This window comes from Grus americana, chromosome 20, assembly GCF_028858705.1.
Source record: "Grus americana isolate bGruAme1 chromosome 20, bGruAme1.mat, whole genome shotgun sequence".
Classification (NCBI taxonomy): domain Eukaryota; kingdom Metazoa; phylum Chordata; class Aves; order Gruiformes; family Gruidae; genus Grus; species Grus americana.
The window spans coordinates 3,916,585-3,940,172 of NC_072871.1; the positions used below are offsets into that span (position 1 = coordinate 3,916,585).

At 54.5% G+C, this 23,588-nt stretch overlaps 1 protein-coding gene across 2 annotated transcripts in view; it reads right to left on the bottom strand.

The window, feature by feature from the left end:
- The window catches only part of ASTN2 (astrotactin 2), a 357,525-nt gene that overhangs the window by 222,604 nt on the left and 111,333 nt on the right, over positions 1-23,588 (bottom strand). For both annotated transcript variants that reach the window (XM_054848678.1, XM_054848677.1), the window contains 2 exons: positions 15,941-16,048; positions 2,265-2,411 (listed from right to left, as the gene is read on the bottom strand). In XM_054848678.1, coding sequence (XP_054704653.1) covers positions 2,265-2,411; positions 15,941-16,048 — 255 coding nt within the window. The remainder of the gene's footprint in view (positions 1-2,264; positions 2,412-15,940; positions 16,049-23,588) is intronic.

The window sequence follows — 23,588 nt, forward strand, 5'->3', positions numbered from 1 at the left end:
AAACCCACCCAGGAGATCACCGGGGAGGAGCATGTCCCCGATTTTCCATCAGCGTTAAGACGCCGGGTGCCAAGCCACTGCAAACACAGCCAGCCACCTTCTTCCTGGGTATCATTAAAATTTCCCAACTCGGCTCATTTCTGCGATGTCTTTAAATGTTTTATAATATTTTGCTGCCAGTTGGGTGCTGCCTTGGGATTTGTCGTTATTCAAAAAGAAGGGACAACTTTAAGAGCTTGTCTCTTCCCAGGCAACGGACTCTGCCATCGCATAAAATGATGAGATTTCAGTAAAAGTGATAGCCACTGCAAAATGTCTTGGCTGCTTCTATGTGAAGAATTTGACTGTTTCTCATAAAAAATATTAAAAAAGTTTTCGCACTTTGTAATTATATTTTACAGTTTCATTACAAAGCTCATTTTAATTCTTCTCCAAACCGTTTTTACCAGTCCTCTTGCCACTTTCTCTTTAGAAAAGTCATTAAGTCGGGACTGGAGATCATCCCATTTCCCCCAGTTTCAAGGATATTAATCTGTTTTATTGGTATTTCATTGTCATTTCCATTCGAGTGTTCTCCTTATTTGCATAATTCGCATTGCCACCCCCTTCCCGGTGACAAGCACAGGCTCAGCTTTTCACTTCCATTCTACACAGTCACATTGCATTTTGGTTTATTTTCTTTTTCGAGGACACGCTGTCTTCCCTGGGCCAGAACCGCAGGCTGGGAGCAGGATGCCGCGGTCCTGTCTCCGTCACCGCCTGCCCGGCTGACCTTCAGCAAGTACCAAAAGCAGCTGGGAACTCCCAGTCCAAGCGCTGAACCGGCCAGTGCCCATCTCAAAGGGACACGAGCTGACACCGGAGCAGCCTCATTTCCCAAGTGCAAGAAGAGTTTCTGTTCTCCAGCTGCTCGGAATAACGATCTGTGAAAACTTCAGAATATCTACGTGCAGCCTGGACAATCCTTAAAGCCTTTTAGAAACAGGGTAGACGAGTCCCTTGTTTCAAGTTACGCCTTTTTCATGTCTCCACTGATGTTCAGTTCCTCCACTCTCAGGCGCTCTCCTCCTCTTTCCTTCGAGGACCAAGCTCTGACCACCGGGATAGCCCACGCACCCGGAGACCGGGCTGGAATTTCCAGAGTCGGCAGCGACGAAGCATCCTCAGGGATCGGAGCAGAGGCAGCCTCGCATGCTAGCACGGGGGCATCAACCCACTGGCTGCACCCAACACCCATAAGCATCGTTAGGTGCAGACATAGAAATGGGGTTAACAAGGCAGCGAGGGGTGGGGCCGGGGAGGGCACGTGCTCTGTCGGTGTTGCAGCGCAGGTAACGTCCTACGAATGCGTATCAGGGCCAAGAAGAAACCAGTCTTAGCAGGGCTGAATCCCACCTCAAACACACTGGTGAGTCCCTCCCCACCACGGGGCGATGGTTTAAGCCCCCCTCCATCACCCCCTGTTGCTGCCACACCGCTGCACCTCCTTAACCATCTACCTCTCCCCAAAATATTAATCCCCATCAAGAGCTCCTCTCCAACCCAGCCCCAAAATGGGGTGCTCTACAGGAGCTGGCTGTACCGGGACACCCCAGCAACCCACCAGCTCCACGCAATGTGTTTCTGGTAGAGAAAAAGTGCCCCCTCCACATGCCCCGAGCAGCGAGACGAGCGTAGAAGCTGAGGAATTGGAACCGACTGAATAATGGGTCCTGTCTGCTGGAAGAAAATGAAATTTGCCCTCGTGTTACCGAAAACTTGCACTCGACGCTCACCGCGCATTATAAAGAAAAGGTCAGTGAAACACAACAAACGCAAGGAGCCCAGTTGGAGAAAGCAATAAATAGTGACAGCAGCCCTTGTCTAATTTTTCAAAGCGTCTCTGCCTTTGCTCGAATCGTAGCGATTTCACTCAGCACTGCTGCGAGGGGCTGGGGCGAGCAGCTTTGCTGCTGCAGGACTGGAGGACGTCTGTCTGTGCAGGCTCCCAGGGCTCGTCAGCGAGCTCAGAGGAAAACAGGAATATCCATCAGACATTATTAATAATAATAATAATAATAATATCAATAATAATAATAACGATGATTATGATGATGATAGACGTGATTGAGATTTTGGACTCAGGCTCACAGATGCGCTTTGCTCCTCTGGGAAGGGGGATCCCTGCAGCCGAACACAGCCGGGGCAATTCCCAAAGGAAGGGACCCCTGTGTCCCAAACACACCCGGTGGGGCAGCGGGGTCCGAGTCCCCGGAGGGTCTTACCATCTGCGATGAAGTGCTCGGGAACGTGAAGCGTCACCTTGACGGTCAGCGGGCAGGAGAGTTGGGAGCCGCACACCACGGCCAGGACGCAGGAGCTGACCGCGATCAGGGTCAGCGCCGTCTTGTTGACGGGGCTCTTCATCGAACCTGGAAGGCAGAGAGAGGGGTGGGTGGCCAAAAGGCAAAGCTGTACCGGGGGTTTGCTCGGCCTCCCCCCCCTTCCCTGCACGGGTGCAGGACAGCCCCAAGCCCAGGGAAGGGCAGGCATTGGAAACAAAGACGTCAGCTCAGCAGCACTGGAAGAGCTCCCGAGGTCTGCAAACCTCATCATTCCCATCAAGCCTTTCTCAGCTGGGTTTTTAACAATCGTGTTGTTTCACTTGCTGATTTACATCCGTCCTGGGGACTATATTTTCCTAGAGGAGGGAGAAAACCTGCTCAGAGCCCTGTACAGACCCTCTCCCTGGGAATCTCTCATCCCCGGAGCCGTTCACCGCCCCTGCCAGGCTCCCCTGGCGAAGCTGCCGTCGCTTCTCGTCAGCCTTGGATTATTTGGCAAATCTTGTCAGGTCACAGAAAATAATCAAGCCAAATCTGAGGGCTGCCTGGACTGTGGCATCATTTGCTTTCCCTTAACGGCAGGAGAAATCTACACCTGTAGATGTTATATAGCACCAAGGAGCGTTAATTATTTACACAAATATATATAAATACTCAGTCATCACAGGGGAACTACAACGAACAACAAAACGACCTACGGAGCCAGCTGCTTTTCACAGGCAGGAGATATTACAAGAGAAGTTTCATTTTGCCATGGCATCTTCCACAAAGCAGCTCAATATTTTCCAACACACAAAAGCCGGTCACCAAAGCAGGCACCCAGCGCGCCCGGTCCCCGCCGGGCACCCTCACAGCACGCGGGTCACTGCCAGGCTGCCATCCCCGGTCCCTGGCACCAGGGCTAAGGGACGCCTGCACCGAGGAGTAATTGAATCCCATCGCCCTGTGGGTCCACTCAGACTTCCACGTGTGGCCAGGCTTGGCTGGGGGCTTGTATTTTATTTGGATTTTTTTTGAAGCAAATGGCATCAGATGAAAGCCAACAAGGAGCTCGAGCATCAGCAGGTCTAGAGAGGCTGGCGGCAGGTACAAACTCACTGGGAAACCCCGTCATGGGGCAGCATGGCATGAAATGCCATTAAATCAGGGTCGACTACAGTTGGGTGGGACAGAGCAACCCCCAAACTCTGCAGGGAAGGGGACAAAGCTGGGCAATACAGAGTCACTGGAGCGACCTGCTGCCCCAGGAGATTCGGATGCTCTTGCTGGGCGCAGGCCAGGAGCATACGCTTGTCCAGATGAGACACCCTCCACTGATGGAGATGACCACGAGAGACTGTCCCCAGGCCACCGCTACCCCCTCACCAGGTCCCCACTGCCCGAGAAGGGAGCAGCCCTGGACACCACGGCTTGGAGCACCACTGGTCCCTGCCCATCCAGCCTCTCCGGACCCGGGGGCTGCCCCACAGCCCCCACGGCCACCTAGTGCAACACCTCGCACCAGTGCTCTGCTCGAAGCTAACGCCAGACACCTCTCAGAGCAGCTGGTTCCCTTCTCCAGTGCTTGGGACGCCGATGAAAACCCACCTGGGGAGTACAGCGGTGCCAAGGAGAGGGCCCAGCCCGGCAATTAACCCCAGGCGCTGCACAGCTTGTTACGGTGCAGCCGAGACGACCAAGCTCCCAGCAGACCTGACCACGTCCCTGCTCAGGATTCAGGCGAGGACGCTTATTTATTTTTGGAAGTCAATCCAGCCTCTCTCCACTTTCTCTCCGGCCCTCGCCATCTTATCAGCAAGATGAGATTTAAAAAGCATCAGTTTGAAAATTGGATGGGAAATACATCCAGCAAGTTAGCACTTGCATACTCTGTAATTCGACAGAAGCCGCGGTTGCCAGGGCAGGGATCTCGTGCTCGGGCTGAGCCCAGGGCACAACCTGCGTTTTCCAGGCAGGGCAGCACGTCCCATCAAAGCATCTCCTGCCGCAGGACGGAGCCCGCACAGTGGATGCTCCGACCAGCATTTGCAGGACAAGAGAAGTGGCTGATCTGCTGGAAAGTATCCCCATTGCTGCGACCAACAGGAGTATGCAAATCGATTATTTATGAAGCATCTTTTACTTTCCTTATGCATGCATCATCTAAACAGCCTTCCCACCCCAATTTCACAGCTTTATTGCCGATCTCCTGTGCCCTTCACCTTGCAATCCCCGTTTTTTCTTCCCAATCTTTATTCATATCATCAGCATAAGTTAGCACCTCCTTGGGAGGCAAACTCATCCTCGCACTGGGCATACTGTGCCTGTCACAAACCCAAACTGTGTTTGCTTAGAGTTACAAGACTAATGCAAAAAAGAAAAGGGCGGGGGGGGGGAAAGAAAGAAAATAGAAGGGAAAAAAGCCTCCATCAGGATAATTGGACACAGCCAGCATACAATAGACCAGAGAACACTGGATTTTACCATTATAAATCACCTTTCAATCCAGGATCTTAAAGTGCTTTGCAAACATTAAACCACAAATCCCTTCTGAGTTAGACGAGTATTATCCCCTTTGCACAAAGAGCCTGAATCACAGGTACGATGGCAGCTTTCACCATCCTGCAGCCGGAGTGGAGCTGCAGGAATTTGGATCTGAAAGCTCCCATCCCCATCGGTCCGCGTGGCTGCTTCTTTCCCCGTGACTGAGAGAGGCGCAGGAGCTTGAAACAGCAAAAGGCCCATTACAGCTCAATGCGTTTGAGCTTGGCAGCCCAAGGAAAGGGACAATGTGCTACAAGTCTCCTATAACTACCTTCACCGCTCCCCTGCCTCCTGCTCCCCGCTCGTTTCCATCACGGTGCTAATTATTGACCTCTAGAACTGCCCGACGTTGGCTTTGACCAACTGAACCAAAACAACTGGTCTTCTGCTTGAGCAGAAATTGGATTTCCAGCTCAGCTCTTTATTGCTCATGGCCAGTTTGCTGCCAGGTTTGATGGGGGGCTGTTGGAAAAGCAGGTCCTTCCCTCGTTCTTCAAAGAGAGGGACATGGCTCCTCTTCTCCATCCCATCTCCTGCTCTTCAGACCACTGATGATCCAGCAGAAGCACTCCTATGCTGCACTTAAACACCTGTCTGGAGGTAAACAGCTTCATGCCAGACCTCTAAAGCCACAAGCAAATGTATTCTTAGCAAGCCACTGCTAACCAAACCAACCTCAATGGATTCACCGGGGGTTCGTACCCCTGTTCAAGAGGTAAGACAAAATGACCAATTCCTGCCTTGGCCCATGGGGTGTCCAAACCCATCTCCATAACTCAGGCAGTGCCATGTAAACCACAACACCTCAAGACACTGGAGATGGGAGCTCCACCTGGGTGAAGCCTGTGCCTTCCCTCCTCGCCTTGTTACCTCCAGGCTTCCAGGGAGTGCAGATTTGCAAACCCAAGTCCACTAAACAGGCTGGTATCAACCCCCTTGAACAAGAGGGGGAAGCTGGGTGGGAATGCAAGACCTTCATGGACAGCTGATGGGACTCAGGAGCCCCAAGAGCCTCAGCACCCAACACAGGTCTTTGTCTGGGTCTTGTGGGGTCCAAAAAGCCCAAGAGGTAGGTGGTGACGAGGGACGGCTGAGACCAATCTCGCCCTCCAGATTCCTCTGCCCTAACAAATCCTCTGTATATTGAGATGACCTCTCTACACTTGTCATTAAACATGGTTCTGTGGCATTTTGGATGGTTGCAACAGAACGAGCGGGCACCCGAGCGCCCAGCCAGGCTGTTTTGGGGGCAAAGCGATGGCCCATGGGGGGTCCAGGAGCAGGCAGACCCAGGGAGCTGGTGCCCAAGGAGCAGGCAGAGCAGGCAGGACACAGGAGAATGAAGAATAAGAAGAAATTACTTCCTCCCCAATGGGGAGAAATAACCTCTTCCCCCAGCCTGTGAGAGCAAAGGAGAAGGGAAAGGCAAACCGCTCTGGTTTAGGGCGGAATCATACCTGAGACACTTCCTGCTAGTCACCCGATTAACGGGAGCTTAATTAGACTGGAAGACAAGAGGAGCAGCCAGGACTGTGGTCAGAGGAGCTCCTACCACCACCACCTTTCCCACCCAGGATTTTTTCCCCTGTAACAGCGGTACCAATTAGCCCAGCTCCGGCCTCCCAGAGAAGACGCGGGTCCCTCTGCAGACAGCTCAGAAACAGCTCGCAAAGCACCACATTCCCCTGAAGATTTTGCACCTGCTGCAAGATGAAGATAAATTCAAAGCCACTGGTGTAAACACTCTGCAAACGGCCCCTCCAAACGCACTGTGTCTCCTTTGAAATATCATCTCCTCGTGCAGTTAATTACTCGCTGCTTTGTACACTTTCCCTAGCCCACCTAAAGGACAAGGCGGGGAAAAAACCCCAACAAAACTCCAAACTCATTTCTTTTTAATATTGGCGGTGCTGCCTAAATTTAAGACGACCGGAAAAAAAAAAAAGGTACGTTCAGAACACATATGGATTTACGAGCAACACAAATATCCCGCGCTCTTGGTAATATGATGTTTCTAAATCAGGCTCATAAATACATGCTTGGGAGATTAGTCTATAAAAAAATAAACCTTAATTACCCCATCTTTATCTGCACACAGCCCTAGTGTTAGCCATATGTGGGTGTTAAACACCAAGTGCTTTGCAATCTTCCCCGCCCCCCCGGAGATAACAGCATCATACAGAATGTTTTGCGGCTACTGGGATATTAAAATGTATTTCTAGCACCCGAGGAAGACGGGGCTGGGGAAACCGAGCGGGAGAACAGCGAGTGCCTGAACTGCTTAGCAACGTGTGGCGCAGCCGCCGGTGCCCGGCCGCCGTGCCGTGCCGCATGCAGAAGTGCCCGGTGCGGGGCGAGCAGCTCCCCCGGCACCCCCAGGGAGCAGCGAACCCGCTGCAGCCCATCTTGCGTCCCCGGTATCCCCATGCTGCTCCCAACGCACGCCGCGGCTGCTGGCATGTCAGAGGGGTTGGGTGCTCCTAATGATCCTTCTTTATGTTCCAGCAGAGGCTCGTTAACACCGTACAACTGCGTTTCCAGGACAATCTCATACACAGAAACATCTCGAGGTGTTTTACAAGCGGGAGATCATGTCGAATCAAAGCAAACGCCAATTAAGATGAGCAGCGGTGTTGGCAGGCGGCTCTTGCCACGGCGTCCCCCCACGCCGGGGAGCAACGCTGCCCGTCTCCCCTCCCTGCCCTGCGCCTCTGCCCCTCGCCACAGCCTCCCCACTGCTTCCACATCAGGATGGTCCCTCTTTCTCCAGCACACCAGACACACGGGATGGGATGGGACAGGATGCGACAGGACACCCTCCTTCCAGACAGACACAGCCCTCCGGCACCATGGTCCCACCAAGCCTTCACGGACCACTCTGCCCCAGAGCCACTTCTGGGGGATGGATGTTGATGCAATGAACCCCCCGCCGGGCATCATCCGAGCAGGGGGGGTGAGAGCACGAGCAGGCGTTTCGTTGCACACCCTCTCTATGACGCCTGGCCTCAGCTGCTCCTCCAGCAGGCACCTTCTCCATCGCTGCCTTGGACAAATCCCGAGCGAAGGTGCTCGCATCTACAGTCTGGATCTGGGTCAGGGTTTGGGCACCGGGGCTGTCTCCAGCCCCATCCCCAGAGCCAGCAGGATGGGCATCAGCCCCGAAGCGGTGGCTTCACTGCCCCCGTGCTGGGGGAGCCCCCCAGGGAGACCCCTCTCCCCTCCAAGGCGGCAGCGAGGGCGCACACAAGAAGGGACAGGGGGAAAGCGAGGAGGAAAGAGCTGCGGTGTGCAGCAGAAGGGTGAGATCAGGCACTTCTGGATTTATAAAGGATTTGATCTTGCTAAGTGCATGCTGAATCACATTAATACTATTAACGGATATGAATTACCCACTAGCAATTAGCCGAGGTGTCCTCCAGTACAGCACGGGGGGCTGCAGAAAAGGCAGCGCTGGGGCACGGGTCAGGGAGAGGAGGATGCCGAGGGTGACACGGCCACCGCGGTGAGGTTGGGGCCGGGCTGCCGGACCCCGGGGCGAGGTCAAGGTTTTGGCGGCTGAGCTCCGCTGTGCACCACAACCTGCACCGCTCGCCCCGGCCGGCTCTCGCGCTCCTCCAGCAGCCTCAGCCTCGGCTCCTTATGTGCTCCTGGAGTTTTAATGCCTCGTGTACTGAATAAATGTAGTTACGTCCTATTTATACAGTTGCCGGCGGTGCTGCCCCTTTGCTCTCAAACACCGCGCCTGCAGCTTGCGGGGAGCCGCCACCAGCAGATTTCAGTCACAAGGAGGGGGAAGTGGAGGGAAAGGCTGGGCAAGGAAGGGAGAAAGCACGACGACCGAGGTGGCGCAGGTCGAGATGTTGGTCTTTGCTGACCCACCAGCCCCATCACCACGGGCAGGGTCTCCTGCCCGCATGTCTCAGACCTCCCCCAGCACAGCAAAGTGGGCAGAATCTGTGCAAACCCCATGTGCTCTCCTGGCTCTGTTACATCTTTTTGCATTTCTCTGGGCATGGACAATTAAAATCAATGAAGTCAGTTTTGCTTTCATGTTCTTGGTGCTGAATCAGTCGAGATAAAATCACATTAAAGAAACAGTTACATATTTAAAGGCAGAGATTGCCTGCACTGGAATTTTCTTTCATGCAAATCAATAGAAACACTTCTCCTGGAATTAAGGCCTGATTTTTTTTTTTTTGTTTTGTTTTAAACTCCAAATGAGTCCCAATTTTACAATATACAAACACAAAGGCAAATCTGAGTGGAAGGCTTCACTTTAAGGAGGAGGGAAAGCAATTTTCCATATAGTGTGACAAAAACATTATTCCTACAGGAAAAAAGAGGAAAAAAAAAAGCCATATATTCATTATCTATGAAATAGCTCGTGTTGAGTCACAGCCCAGGGAGGACTGCACTCGGCGAGCGAAGGGCTGGTCAGAGGGCTGAATTGATTTTGGAGACCGGGAGGGAGAGGTGCTGGAGGCCAGGCTGCCAGGGAGGGCTCAGGACCCGGCAGGAGATGCCCCGGCACCCGGCGAGCTGCCCATCGCTGCCGGACCTGCGCCGTGCTGCCCGTCCGGGCCCTGCCCACTCTCCCATCACCACCCTGCAGGCAGAGCCGGGCTGCTGCCGGGGATCTGGGAATTGGGCTGGGATCTCCAAAGCCAGACGTGCCAAAAAACCCCCCAAGAAACAAACCAATCAACCCATCTTTCCCCTCTCTCTACTATTTTTGGAACAGATGCAAAATTGACCAGCAAGGTGGGACCAAAAGTTTCTGCTCTGCAACAGCTCCCCAGGGATGGGGGCACATCCCCTCCGTGCCTCAGTTTCCCTCGTAGCCAAGCACTGCGCAAAGGCGAGCTTCACCAGCGCGGCGTGACACCCACCACCCTCTGCCTCCTCCCGCTCTTCCCTCTGCTCCCTCCACGAGACGCATCCATCGCGTCACGGGCGTGCCGAGCGTCGGTGCTGAAACCCGTCTTCATTTTCCAGCCCGCGCAAACCCTCGCCCTCCTCCCGCCCGCATCCAGCACCGTGTTTATGTTCCGCTTCCTGGGAAACAAGAGACTCGTTACCATGCGGAGGGCGACAGCAGAGCGATTAGTGAAATTTGTTACCCACATGCTCTGAACAAAATTAAATTAAAAGTGCTGCTTTGCTGTCAAGATAAGGGCCAAGCCGGAGAGATAATTTTTCACTCTCAAACACTCAATTACTCGCTGAGGCTGTATCAGATACAATCAAAAAATAAATAAATAAATAGGAAGACCCACACTGCCTCCAGGAACAGATGTAAAAGCCGTTATCTCTAGCACAGTCCGGGGAAGTTAAAGAGCCTGCGGCTGCCACGGCACCACAACCGCTTTAATTGCGGACCCCTCTGCTCCCCAGCTTACACCTGGCAATCAGCCTCCCGCAGCGGTCCCTCTCCCCAAAACCTCAGTATCCCACACGTGTCCCCAGGCACGGCACGCGTGCGCCCCCATACCTACAGCCACCGCGGACTTACGGGACCAAAGAGGCTGCTGGAGCAACCCCAGCCCAGCTTCCCTGCCCAGACGGAGTGTAACAGGGACGGAGAGGGCTGCTGGGTGGGTTTGATGTGCTGATGCAGTGCCTGCCTGCTCTGGGAGCAAAATAAGCCATCGTGCAAAAGCGCCACGTTTGTTTGCTCGCTGGAAAAACAGCATCCATGGCAGAGCTTTTGAGAGCTGAGAAAGGTTGGAAAGTTACAGCATCCCTCGTCGGCAGCACCGCAGGGGTGCAGGATGTCCAGCTCGCGCGGGACCCCGGTTGTCCCCTCTGGGGTGCCCTTCCCTGGCTCCACGTGCCATGAACCAGCCGGGTGCGCACCAGATACCGGCACTGACCCGTCCATCCGTCCCTGCGGCGAGCGGCTCTGCGTGCCCTTCCCGGGGAAGCCTGTCCCACGGAGCCGCAGGGGCCGGGGCACGGCCCACGGGCTGACCGCACGAGGAGGGGACGGGCAGTGGCTGAGCCGGCACGGGGCTGCCAGTGCTGGCAGGGACGGAGAAGGCTCCTTGAGCACAGACAGGCAGCACGAGGCACAGACAGACCCGTTACTCCCTCTTAGGAGTGTAAGCAACCAAACCCACGTTTGCTCTATCGCCTTTTGTCTCCCATTTGATTCCTGACAGCGGCTTCCCCGGTTTGAAGGCTGCCGAACCCGGTGCAGACCCGCGGGGGGGATTCCCCGAGGACCACGGCGGAGACGGGCTGACGCACTGCTCCTGGCGCTCACTCACGCCGGCGGGGCCGGGGGGACTGGCAGAGCACAGAGAACGGTACCCAAATTTCATTCTGCATTTCATTTAGTTCCCCATGAAATAATAAGTGTCTGCTGCCTCCGGAGACAGGAGAGGATCAAAGCGAAGCTTCCTCATATGTAACAGACTCCGAATACCTAATATTCCCTTATAAAAGGCCTTGTTTTAAACACCAAATACAGAGGCAGATCAAAGCTCAGCTTCTCATTTCTCTAACAGCCCTCGGAAGACTCTGCCAGCCAGCAAGGCACACACACATGCACGCACGCACGCGCGCGTGGCTGACACCAATCCAAGACACATAATTGGACTCTGCTAATTCATCTAACCCATCACCATGTGCTAGGGAAACAGTCGGGTGCCTTGTTCCCGGAGACCTCAGCCAAGGAGCAGCCCAAAACCACGTCCTCCCTTCCCTGGGGTGTCGGGGATCTCTCCTGGGGTGGGAGCAGGTCGCTGGGATGGGGAGGTACCCCCGGAATGAAAGCTGTGCATGAAAACAGGGTGGGATATTTCCCCCCTTTTTTTAACAGGCTGCAATAGGGGCGATGCCGAGAGGGGTGAAGCCATCCCAGACCCGGGCGTGGAGGAGCGGGCTCGGGCTGAAGGAGATCCAGAGCTTGCTTTGGATCAGCAGCCAGCTGAGGACGTTGGATGCGAGATCCCAGCCGGGTCTCTGTGCTGCGTGCCCTCCAGCACACCTCAACCATCACGGCATCAGCAGCATCGCTCTGCGCTTGCACCCAGCGTTCCACTTTGTATCCGGGTTTCCAGCAACTCTGTACCCGACCTTTCTGCCTGATGGGGGGGCGAGATCAGCCCCAGGGGCTTGGCAGCAGCCGCAGGGACCCCCGGCAGGTCCCAGGGCTCAGACAACGGCCGGGCTGCAGGGGCGGCCAGAGGCTCTCCGGGTCTCTGAGACGAATGGGGTCAGGATGCTCAGCCCCTCGCGAGGTCTCCATATGACGCTTTCCCTGCCTCAGTTTCCCCTCACGAGCAGCTGCCCTGCAGACCTGATGCGATGCTGACTTACTCTTCATTTAGCCCTCAGAGGCCTTCTCTTGGAAAGGGCTTTAAAAGAGCTGGAACGTTTCTGTGTTACACAGCAGCTGCTCTGGGGCCCAAGAAAGCAGCTGGAGGTGGGGGAGGCTCCTCGTGCCTCCCCCCTCCCCACCAGTGAGCCGGAGGGGCTCGTTAGACTCACCGAGTCCTTGATGAGCCGGGCAGCACAGAGTGCAGGGGCCAGCCCACCGCTGCAGGGAGCCTGCTACGGCCTTGGAGTTATGATGCACTTTCTCTTCTCCCCCTCCATCGTTCCCTCTACCCGAATAGCCACCGGGCAGGCACTGCATGCGACCTGGGGAGCTCGGGGCTGCAAAGTCAGACCTGGAGCAGAATGCATTTTTCTGGGCAGGAGGCAACCACCAACCCGGAGCAAGGGGGATGGCGCAGGAGCAAGCGCGGTTTGTGCACGGGGCTCTGCCTCCCCGGTTTGGGGGTTTTTTTTGCTACTAGTATTTTCCTCTTGAACACAGCGGGGGACCTGGCCGAACACATCCCACGCTGCTCGGGAGTAGAGGAGAACTGAGTAAGTATCAAAGCTTGCTATCGCCCATCATGGGCAGCTGGGGATGTGGATTAGCGTCTCTACAACACCGGCGGTTCTCCCTCACGGAGCCTTTAGCGCTGGTGAAAGGTGCGATGACAGACAGCCTCACGGACCGGAGCCAGCCGCAAACCGCAGCCGGCACGCGAGGAGGTTCCCACGCTTCCCGACTCTCCCAGGGGAGTGGGAAAGGGGAGAGCAGAGCCCTGGAGTACATAGGTCTGTTGTGAACAGGTTGCAAGAAAAACTAATTTCTGGAAAACCCCATGGAGCCAGTAATGAAGGTCAGCAGGAAGAAGCAAACCGGCCGGCCCCGGCTCGAGCTGAGGGTCCCTCCAGCCACCCAGTCGGAGCTCCACGTAGCCCGACAGCCTCCCTCAGGACTTCTTTCACTTGGAAAAGCAGGATGTTAAGTCCAAATTCCAGCTCCCTGGGACTGCACGCCAGCCCTACCATCCAGAACGCAGGCCACACTGATCCACCACAAAGCAGCGGAGGACGGCGTGCTGGCGTGGGCACGGGGCTGTGATGAAGAAGAGGGATGCCTCCCTGAAGATGGGAAAGTCTCTTCTGCATTACTTCTTACACTCTCTCCTCCTCTAACTTCCCTGGAGACGTTCCAAAGATGGGGAACACAGACCTAGATGCTGGGAAGATGCATGGTACAGCATGCTGGGACCACAGACGATGATGCCTCAGCTGTCCCTGCCTCTGTGCCCAGACTGATCAGATTTGCTTTTCCTTGTATTCCAGCACGAAACCCAGGTATCAATGGGTCTGCTGCTCCTGAGCTACCAGAACAAGCTCTCCCTCGCTTGATATTTACCTATGGGAATGTCCCTCTAATATACCTTGCCAAGGCACGGCGAAACCTGCAGGCTGTCCTCTACAGGGGACAAACAAAGCCCATGACCACTTAACCAGCTGGCTTCAACCAAGCTCGAAGTAAAACCAAACCTACACGACGCCTAAGTGGAAACTTCCCATCGCATCGGTTAGGATCAATGCCTTGACAGTATCGGTAACTACGCTCAATCCTGCAAAACCTAATCCGAGGAGAGAAACCCCGAGGAATCTCTCTCCTTGGACCCGATAACTATCTCACCGCACCTGCAACGACACGCAACCATGGCGAAATCGATACAGGAACATCATTGTAAGAATTAACCGTATCTGACGACGCATCCTTCTCTATTAGAGTTATGATCTCGTCCAATTATGGATCTTTGCTGAACTTGTAATTATGAGTTTGATACTGTGACTTCCTACTAAGCTATTGCTTGCCTTCCACGAGGGAGAGAAGAGTCAATGAAAGGATAATGGAAAATTCCTTTCAAGGACGCAGCGATGGCAAAATTTAGCTAGACAGGAGGGGAAGTACAATGGGGACTTTACGCAAGACAATTCCCTCGGTTAGCCACCACCGAACACGAACAAACCAGGTTCTCGCAGCATCACTCAAATGCTAATGTAGATCTAACAGCCAGCATTGTGCAACCACGAGGCAGCTCTTCCTCCCGAATTCCCTTCAAACCAGCCATCAAAGCTGCCCAGGTGAACAACAGCTTATTCAAAGAAAAAGAAAGGAATTCTTCCCATTTATCTATTCCTTTATGTTTGCCCTACAAGGAAGCTTAAACAAACAACCCAAAGCCAACATATATATCAATAAGAATATCTTTGTACCCGGCATCCAGCACGAGCGTGTTTCGAGAGACTGACAGAGCACTTGACCCCACGGGGAATGGCGTCAAGGCAGCGGGGAAAGCAAAGATTTATCTGCCTTTCATTAAAACACAGTTTTCCATGCCTTGCTTGTGCATTATCTCCGCCTTCCCTTGTGGTAGCTGAAAAAAACCCCAACTTCAGTGACTTTTCCAAAGTACCCGAGGATTTTCAGGCTCAGCCCAGTATTTCAGAATAAATCACTGAAAAAACTACTTTAGCACTTGGGAAATTTTCCCTCTGCACCAGTGACTTTTCAGGACCATTTCTTCTGTCCCTGTTTGCAACACAACCAATTTTTTCCTTCTCTCGCGCATCATTTTCCCCTTAACAGAGTTACATTCGTACTGCAACAGGTAGCTTTAACTCACAAATTCTCTGCCTGCTTTTCATCAAAAGCTCATTTGAAACTCGGTGAGAATTTCTCGCGGTTCTAAAACACATGGGAAAGAAAAAAAATAAAAATTTGAAGACCCTGCCTTTCGGCAGGAACAAATGCAGTACACCCCTGTGCATGCGAGTGTTTAGTCCCATGTGCAATCATCAAGCTGATCAGAGGTGTTGAGATAATTTCACATTCAAATAAACACATTGCGAGCATTTATCGGAACGCCTAATCATTGAAACAAATGGGGCCGCACTTGCTGCGGTGGGCGCAGGCATCTATCTGGCGTGCTGCGCTCTGCCGATGCCCGGCTTAATACAGAAAACAAATGGAGAGAGCAGACCCACTGTGCAATTTTTAAATTGCTTCCCAACGTAGTTATTTCCTGACAGTGATTTTTCAAATGCAGCAGCAAGGTTTGCCCTGTCCTCCGCCAAAGAGCTTGGTCTGAGGGTCTCGAGCAAAACAACGATCTGCGTGATGTGACCGGAGGAAACGTGGACACTAATTTCAAACTGCAGATGATATTTCAGTTTCTCAGCTCTTCTAACTCACAAAAAAGTCTGAAGGGATTCCGGTTTACAAATCCCTGCCCCAGCCCTCATTTTGAATTTGTTCCTTTTAATTGCCTCTGTGCCGACAGGAAGGCTGGGAAATTTCCATCCGACGGATGCTTTGCACGGGAAATAAAGGGCGGAAAACTGGAGTCTGGAGCAAGGAATTGCCAAGGTGACCGTCCCTGACAGCTGCACCGGCGCCAGGATGATGACAGACACCATCACCACGCGCCAGTGCAGCTTTAGGGAAGTGCCAGGGCGTGTGTAATGTAACCCATACTAGAAACCAGCAAAAAACCCCAGAACCTCAGCAACATTCCCGGGAAATGCTATTTATGGCTCCTGCACGGTGCTGCATCACACAAACAGCACAGCTTGGGATACCCTTACCCCTACAGACCGGTACTGCGGTCCTTACCCAGACTGATGCAGCGTCAGAAAGCATCACCCATGGATACAGTCAAGGCGCTCAACCATTTCTTTCCCCTCTTACCCCCACGCGCATCACCGGCGCCTACGTCATTTTGTACCTTTGCTCCGTCTCCGGCTCCGATACTGCTCGGTGTAGAAGGTTAGCTGGGTTTCGTCGTCCGCCTCCGAGCCAGAGTTTCCTTTGGCACGTCCAAACCCGATCCCACCTGCAAGCAATAGAGAGGAAAAAATCAGCCCTGGCAGCTGGGATGCCCGGCAGCGGCGGGGGGGAGCTGGGAGCTCCTCGGCAGAGCTGCCGGATTTGGCCGGCATCCACCCCTCCCGGCCCAGGTGCTCTGCTTGGGGTCACCAGAAGCGACCGGGGACTTTTGCCACTCGTGATTTCGCTGGTTCCTTACTGCCCCCGTCAAGAATCAAGACCCCACAGTGCCAATTGCGGTGTGAACGTAAGAAGATGCTCTCTACCCCCAGGAACATATTTTATAAATGTATTGCAACGTATTTACAAAGAAAACCTCTGGCTGTAGAAGCTGCTCTCCCCAAGGACACCTACGTGGTGAAGCACGTTGAGTTTTAGGCGTTTGCTTCATAGCAAACCCAGCAGAAAAAAGCAGCACAGGGGGAATACAGCACCTGGGGGGCACTCAGGACCCCGCTGCGTGGCGAGGGTCCGGCTCCCCTCCCTCAGCACCCACTTTGGCCCATCCGCACCACCAGCTCGCGGCGATGGCCAGCAGCACGCGTCCCTGCGGCGGCCGGTACCGACAGCCGTGGCAAGGAGCAGGGCTGGCCCACGGTTTACCCGGCACCTCCCTCCCGGAGCCGGAGCGGGATGCTGGAGGAACCTGGCTTGCTCCAGCCGCCAGACCCACCAAGGAGTGACGGAGGCTTAAAAAGCGACAGAGACTCTAACTGGCAGAAGTCCTTCAATCCTTGCAGAGTTTAAAGCAGAGAGGCCTCCACGGGTTGATGGTGGCCCTTTAAACTGCCATTAAAATATTTTACTGTTTTTAAAAAATCCTTTATTCTGGGCAGAAGCACAATTTCCCCACTTCTTGGCAGGAGAACGGAAAACGAGCTGTGCCTTCTGCCCTCTGAAATCCTTAATCACCGCAATGGGAGGTGGCTGGCAGGAGCCAGAGGGACGCGGGGAGCTCGGCACGTGGCTCCTGCCCCGTCCGTGCCCCAACCTGGCCGTGCGGTGCCCTCGGCGGGGCTCAACGAGCGGGGGTGGAAGAGGCTCCGCCAGCTCCTCTCCTCCTGAAAGCAGCAGGAGGGGTCAGTGCTCGCACACAGCAGCGTTTAGCGCTCGGACGTGGGGTCTGGGGGGTTCACAGAGTCACACCCCAAACCACAACCCACCATCAGCCCCTCTTCAGACCCCGAATCACAGCGAACATCCGATGTCATGATACACCTGCACCAGAGACTGGGGCTTTGAAGGACACAGCAGAGTGGTAAAACCAATAAGGCTTATTCGCATCAGCGAGGAAAATCTTAATTAACCTGGGCTTCCAACGCAGGCCCGTGGGCGAGCGGCCAGGGCTGCAGCTCTGCTGCACGTCCCCTTCTCCCGCCGAGCAGGGACTGCCCCGGGCTCGTGGCTGCCAGCGATGCCCAGGGCTGGGAGACAGACACCAGCTACAGGAGGTGTTCCCCCCGGAGCTCAGCAGAGCCACCTCCTCCGCCCGGGAGAGGGACCTGGCCGCTGCCTGCGCAGGCAGGACATGGCGCATCCCTCTGCCACCTTCCCATGAGCCGGAGCTGGTCCCTTTTGTGCAGGCAGATGGCCGGGGGTGGACAGAGGCAGTCATCTCTGGTGCTCGCTCTGCTCTTGCACCCCGCCAAGGTGACCAGGCAGCCAGTGCAGGCAGCAGGCAGTGGGCAGCCGGTGCAGGCAGCGGGCAGCCGGTGCAGGCAGCAGCCGCTCCACCAGCCACCATCCCAGCCCCCTCCGGCCGCACCGCGTTTGTTTGCCGGCTGCGTCTCTGTGATGGATGGCGCTGACATGTTAAATTACTCAGGCTGGATGTCTTCGGAGAGCTGGTGACAGCGATATTGCATTTTCTGATTACCCAGCACTGCGCAGGATGTATAAATACAGGAGTCGGGAGACCCGGCGCAGGTCCCCAGCCTGCAGCGGAAACGTCTCCTCTGACCCAACACGCGGTGGCGGAGGTCAGCCTGGAAACACAAGTCCAGGGCAGAGAAACGGCTGCAAGGGATGGGCTTTTACCCCTTCACGCTATCAAGGATGCTGGCACGCATCTTGGCAGTGGTTTTGGGGGTCCCAGAGCCCAGTCAAGGCAGATTGTAAGACGCAGAAGCGCTGATCCTCAACTGATCCCGCCGTGAACCTGATTTCACGTTTAACTGGCCCCAAAATCTTGTTGAAGCATCCCTGTGAGATGCTCGTGCTTGGGGCAATACCTCCTGCACGAGCTCCGCCGGCTTGCCTTGGTGGCAGGCTGCTCGCCGGGGCACGGGGCCGAGGATGCTGACGGTGGGGCCAAGGATGCTCATGATGGGGCCGAGGATGCTCACAGCAGAGAATATCTCCGTGCGGCTGCTGATGGGGATGAATAGGAAGAACACCCCATTAAAGCCAAGCAGCCCTGCCTGGTCAGCACTTCTTTTCTCTTTAAAAAGGGGTAGAAAACCACCAAGTAATAGGAAAAAGAGATCCCAACCACCACAACCGATTACAAAGCAGAATAAGAAGTTTAAAAGAGAGAAGACAGGGAAACGGCAACTTCGCAGCGCTGGGTAACCGGAACACACAGCAAACTCTCTGCAGTGGCTCCCCCAAGGAGCTACACCCCCTTTACACCCAGTTTACTCCTGATATTTAGATTTGAGAAAAAACAAAGCTCCCCCTCCTCGCCCGCGCCCCCGCCTCCTGCCCCACCGCCTGGTCCCCAGGCGGTGGGGCAGGAGGCGGGGGCGCGGGCGAGGAGGGGGAGCTGAAGGAAGATGCTCACGCCTCTAATCCTGTTTGCAGATTTACAAACTCGTTAATGCGTTCAAACAGATCGCAGGCTCAGCCGTGTGCCGGGGCAGGGCGCTCGTTTGGAGCCCGACATTAATTTAGCGGGGAGCAAGGCGGGGTGCCAAGGCAAACACCTCTCCTTACGGTGTAATTAAAGATGGTAGTGTTAATGGTCAATGGGGATTAAGGAAATAACATTCAGGAATTAGAGGCTCCATTATCCCCAAAGACTTTTTGTTAGCTAAAGCCACGTCTATTTTTTTAAAGGTGTGGTTTTGTCATTAAAAATGGGGCAGGGGCGGGGGGGAAAGGCGAACCTGACATTTTAAATCCCTTCCTCAAAGCCAGGAGGTTACGGAGCATCTCAGGGAAACAACTGTGGACGCAAAACGAATCAAAACTGAGTTAAAATAGAGAAATAAGTAACAGCAGCTATTTGGATGACTCCTGTCTGAGGCCAGGTTGGCCTCTGATACTTAATCCCTCTAAGCTGGATATTACGATACAAGTGGAAGCTCGCACTTGTCCCCGGCGGTGCCACCCTGGGTGACACCTGTGTCCGTGCATCCCCCTGCCCCGCAGCCACAGCCCCACTGCCAACGCAAAAGGATTTTCTGCATCCCTCCTCTCCAGAAAAAGGGCCAAATCCTGCACACGCCGCAGCGTTAAAGACCCACGACCTCCTTGCTCCACTGCGTTCGGTTCACTCCACCTCCACGCTCGCTTGCCCCCGGGTAAGACAGTCTCCGGGGTGTTCAGCCATCCCCTCTGCTCCCAGGCTTCCCAGTACAAACCAGATGAGGAGCCCTCCCCTCCCCAGCGTTGCGGCGAGGTCTGTGCGCCGAGGGCTGGCAGGCGATGCGGAGCTGTACAATTAGCTAAGTGGAAATTTTCAGTTTAATTAATTTACCCCCAAAAAAAGAGCACCAGTCAACTGAAAAACCAAATGTGGCAAGAGAAAGGTAAATTAGATGCAGTTTCAGGGAGGGAAAAAAATACGCAAACATTTTCTTTTGAAATGTGTCCAGTCAACACACAAAAAAAAAAAAAAAAAGAAAAAAGCCCTTTAAAAATGAAACCACGCTCTGGTTTGTCGTTGCAGCAGGGGTACACACGCACAATCGCTGGCTTTACCTGATGGAAATTCTTCCTCCTCATTGATCTTCCCTTTTGCCCAAAAAACCACACCGGGGTGGGTGGTGCTGCAACCCGGTGACGGCCCCACCGCTTCCACCATGGAAAACTGGGATCGCACTGATCCCCGACGCCAACCTCTGCCCAGCTGTGAAGGGTTTTATCTGCGCCAAGGACCAACTCAAGGAGCCGCACATGATGCTTTGACTCGGATGAGGTGAAAGTTCCCGGCTGAACCCCAAAATTGCCTCAGCAGCAAAACACGACGCTCCAGGACACCGCGGGACAGACGGAGGGGAAAAAGCAGGGACCATGGGCGAGCCCCCCCTTGGGTGACTGTGGGTAACTCATGGCACAGCCAAGACCTCTGAAACCCGTGATGCCGCCGCAGCCCTGATAAACAGCACATCCCGTCTCAGGCAGAAGGATCTCTTAATCGCTTAGTTACTCTCAAAGCCAGGGTGCTTTTAAAGGTCTACCCCAGGAGAGGGCACCAGACCCCCTCTCTGCGCAAACCCGCCTCCCCCAAGGCCACCTCCCAGCCCTGCACCCCGACATCCCCCCTGCCCTTGGGCTGGGTGCACAGGGTGGGCCATCGGCCAAACCCGCGTCCTCGCTCCCTGCACCGCTGCCTCTCCCCGCGTTTCCCAGGGCATCGCTTCCCAGTTTAAGCTCCGCTCCGATGCAGCCGGCTTGGGATGCTCCGGGTACCAGCCTGGCTGCATTTTGGGAAGCAGTAAATCCAGACCCTCTCGGACGCAGCATCCTTCCCTCCTGCGCTGCCAGCCCTCAGCAGAGAGATCCTCCTGCCAGCCCACCCATCCTGCATCTCAGCTCCTACCATCCTCGCTCTCCCTCTATTATTTATAAACTCTAAATGCGCTTCACTCGATAAAAGCGTTTGGGGAGAAAGTTTGTATGAAAAAGGCATTAGACAAAATAAAGTTACATGGTACTGTAAATGGAGAGGGTGGGGTGGCGTTTGGGTTGTTTTTTTGGTTTAAAGTCGATCTTCTGGGCAAAATACGACCTTTCCTCAAGCCGTTAGAAACACTTATCACGGAATCAGATTTAATGACAAGCGATAGGCAGCAGTTTACATGCACTTAGTGCAGAGAAGGAAGCAAGGCAAAGCTTATCCCAGATCCGGTTTTGTCGGGCTCGGGCAGCAGGTTGGTTGCTGGTTTGGTTTATCCCATGCTTCCGCAGGAGCGGCACTGGAGCCCTTCCGTAAAGCAGGAAACCCTTTTGCTGTGCGCCGTTCCTGCAGGGAGAGCACTCCAGCTGTAGGGCTCTGATGAGGTTAAGCATTAATTAAATCGAACTGCGAGAAAATAATTACGCACATGCATCCGTCAGGCCAACTTGTCACTACCCAGTAACAAAGTTGGATGCAAACTCCATCAGTGGAACTGTCACACGGCTGTTAGAAGGAAATAAATGCATCCCAAACGGACAATTTCATTTAGGGGGAGGAAAAAAAAAACCCCATGGATTGCAAAGGATTAATGAGGCGAAGGGTTTGTGTTTGCAATTGGATGTAAAAAGCAAACATCGTGAGTTGTGATATCATCGTTTAACCTTAATGTTCAATAGCACTCCAACCGCTCGCCCGCCGGAGGGACAATTAACCGCGGGCTGTAAAAACAAAACCTCCAGCACGGGAGAGGCGACGGGAAAGGCTGGATACAGCCTCAGCAGCAGCACCCAGCCACGGCTTTTGCAAGCGGAAAGAAATTTAAATTGAAAGGAAAAGAGGATGGGCTGGGCTGTGGGGAGTGAGATCTCCACTGGAGATGCTGGGACTGGCTCACTTTTCGGGGCTGCTCACTGATTTCTGATGACTGAGACCTTAAAATCTTTTTTCTAGGGCGTGCCGATGAGGGGTCCCGTAGGTGGAGACGCTCAAAGTCGCAGTCCCCTCCTGAAGCCCGTGGGGTTCGTTATGCCTCGGGCAATTAAAGCCAGACACGGCTCCCCACTGTCTCTGACGCCACACGCAGCCACCCGCAAAGGAGCTGCCGGGCGGAACAGAGCCCCAAGGAACCCACGGTAGGTTGGGCACCATCACCGTGGGGACCCATCCTGCTCCCGGTGCAGAGAAGGGACCAGCCACGGCAGCACCAGCTAACCCGGGCCCTTCCCTTCCAGCCACCCTCTCACTTCTGCCGGAGCTGAGCCCTGCAGCACGGGGGTGCAGTGACACGCGGCGGTGCTTCCAGCACCTCTGGGACCATTGCAAGCTGCTCAGGACCAGTGCAGCTCATGGTGCCGGTGCCCAGCTCTTCCCCATCGCCTCCCTTCACCCGCATCCTGCCCCCAAAGCCGTTCGCCAGCCCCATCGCTTGGGTGTTTGAGAGCCCGCCCGGCACAGGGCTGCTGAAGCAGGCACCCCGGCATACCCGAGACGCACACCCAGCGCCCGGGAGACAGCCGAGAGCAAAACCCAGCGACAGGCACGGCGGGGAAGGTTTGTGGCCGCGCGGCTGGGTGTGCTCAGGCTCCCAGGGGGTCCCTTCCCTGCCAGGAGCAGAGGGAATGGCACAACGGCCCCAAGGGAGACGATCTGTTTTCTCCAACACGGGTCTGACCAAGCCTGCTGCTGGGGACCTTCTGGGCAACCCCGCTTTAATTGCACGTGGCCGAGGACCGCCTGTGCCGGTGGCCCTGGGAGGAAGGGAGGGACGGAGGGATGCAGGGTGACCTCGCAAGCACCACGAGCAGGTTGCCAAGCGGGGCACACAGCAGCCGGAGGGGAAATTGAGCTCCCCATCCCAAGCAGAGACGTTGGGCACGAGCTGGTCTCCAACCCTCGTATGGAGGAGACGCGAGTCTGGGCAGAAACGGAGGGTGACGAAGGGCTGGACGGTCAGTCCCCACTGACTGCTCCTGTGGCCAGCGATGGGCAGAGGGATCCTGGGGGACACTGGTGATGGGGAGAAGGTTGGGGAGACCTCCTGCCTCGGGGCATGCTCTGGCACGGTGCGGATGGGGAGGTGCAGGGAAGCAGGGGAGCTCCAGCTCACGGAGGTGGGAAATGGAGTGTCCATGTCCCCAGAGATGGGGGACAAGCCGGGCAGGCTCGGGGCAGCCAGAGGCTCTGCCTGCAGCCAGGCATCGTGTCTCCTCCTAAGCTAGGCTTTAATTAACTTGCTCCATTAGTGACCAAAAAACCTCTTGCCTTCAGGCAGTTTAAAAGTGAAAAAAAAACAAACAAAAAAAGAGGCTGGAGCAAGGAGTCAGGGAAACTTCACCAGACAGTCACGGTGGAGCCCAAAGCACCCACATGCATGCATGTGAAAATCCAGATATACGTATTTGAATAACTACTAGTAAACAAACCAAATAATTTAAACCAGTTAAAGAGTCAGAACATTTTCTTCACACTAAGTGAATAATTTATGGGCAGAGCTATAATAAAAATGCCCTCTCCAGGCCTGTATTGCAGGAAAATGTATCCAGAAAAAAAAGATCACATTTCAGACTCATAAATAAATGAAAAACAAAACCAACAGTAAACAGAAAGAAAAGTATTTCCTTCCCGGTTCCTGGCAGTGCCACAGAGACCCGCAGGGTGTGGGGCAGAGCACGGCCGAGGGACCTCCCTGCCCACCATCCCTGGG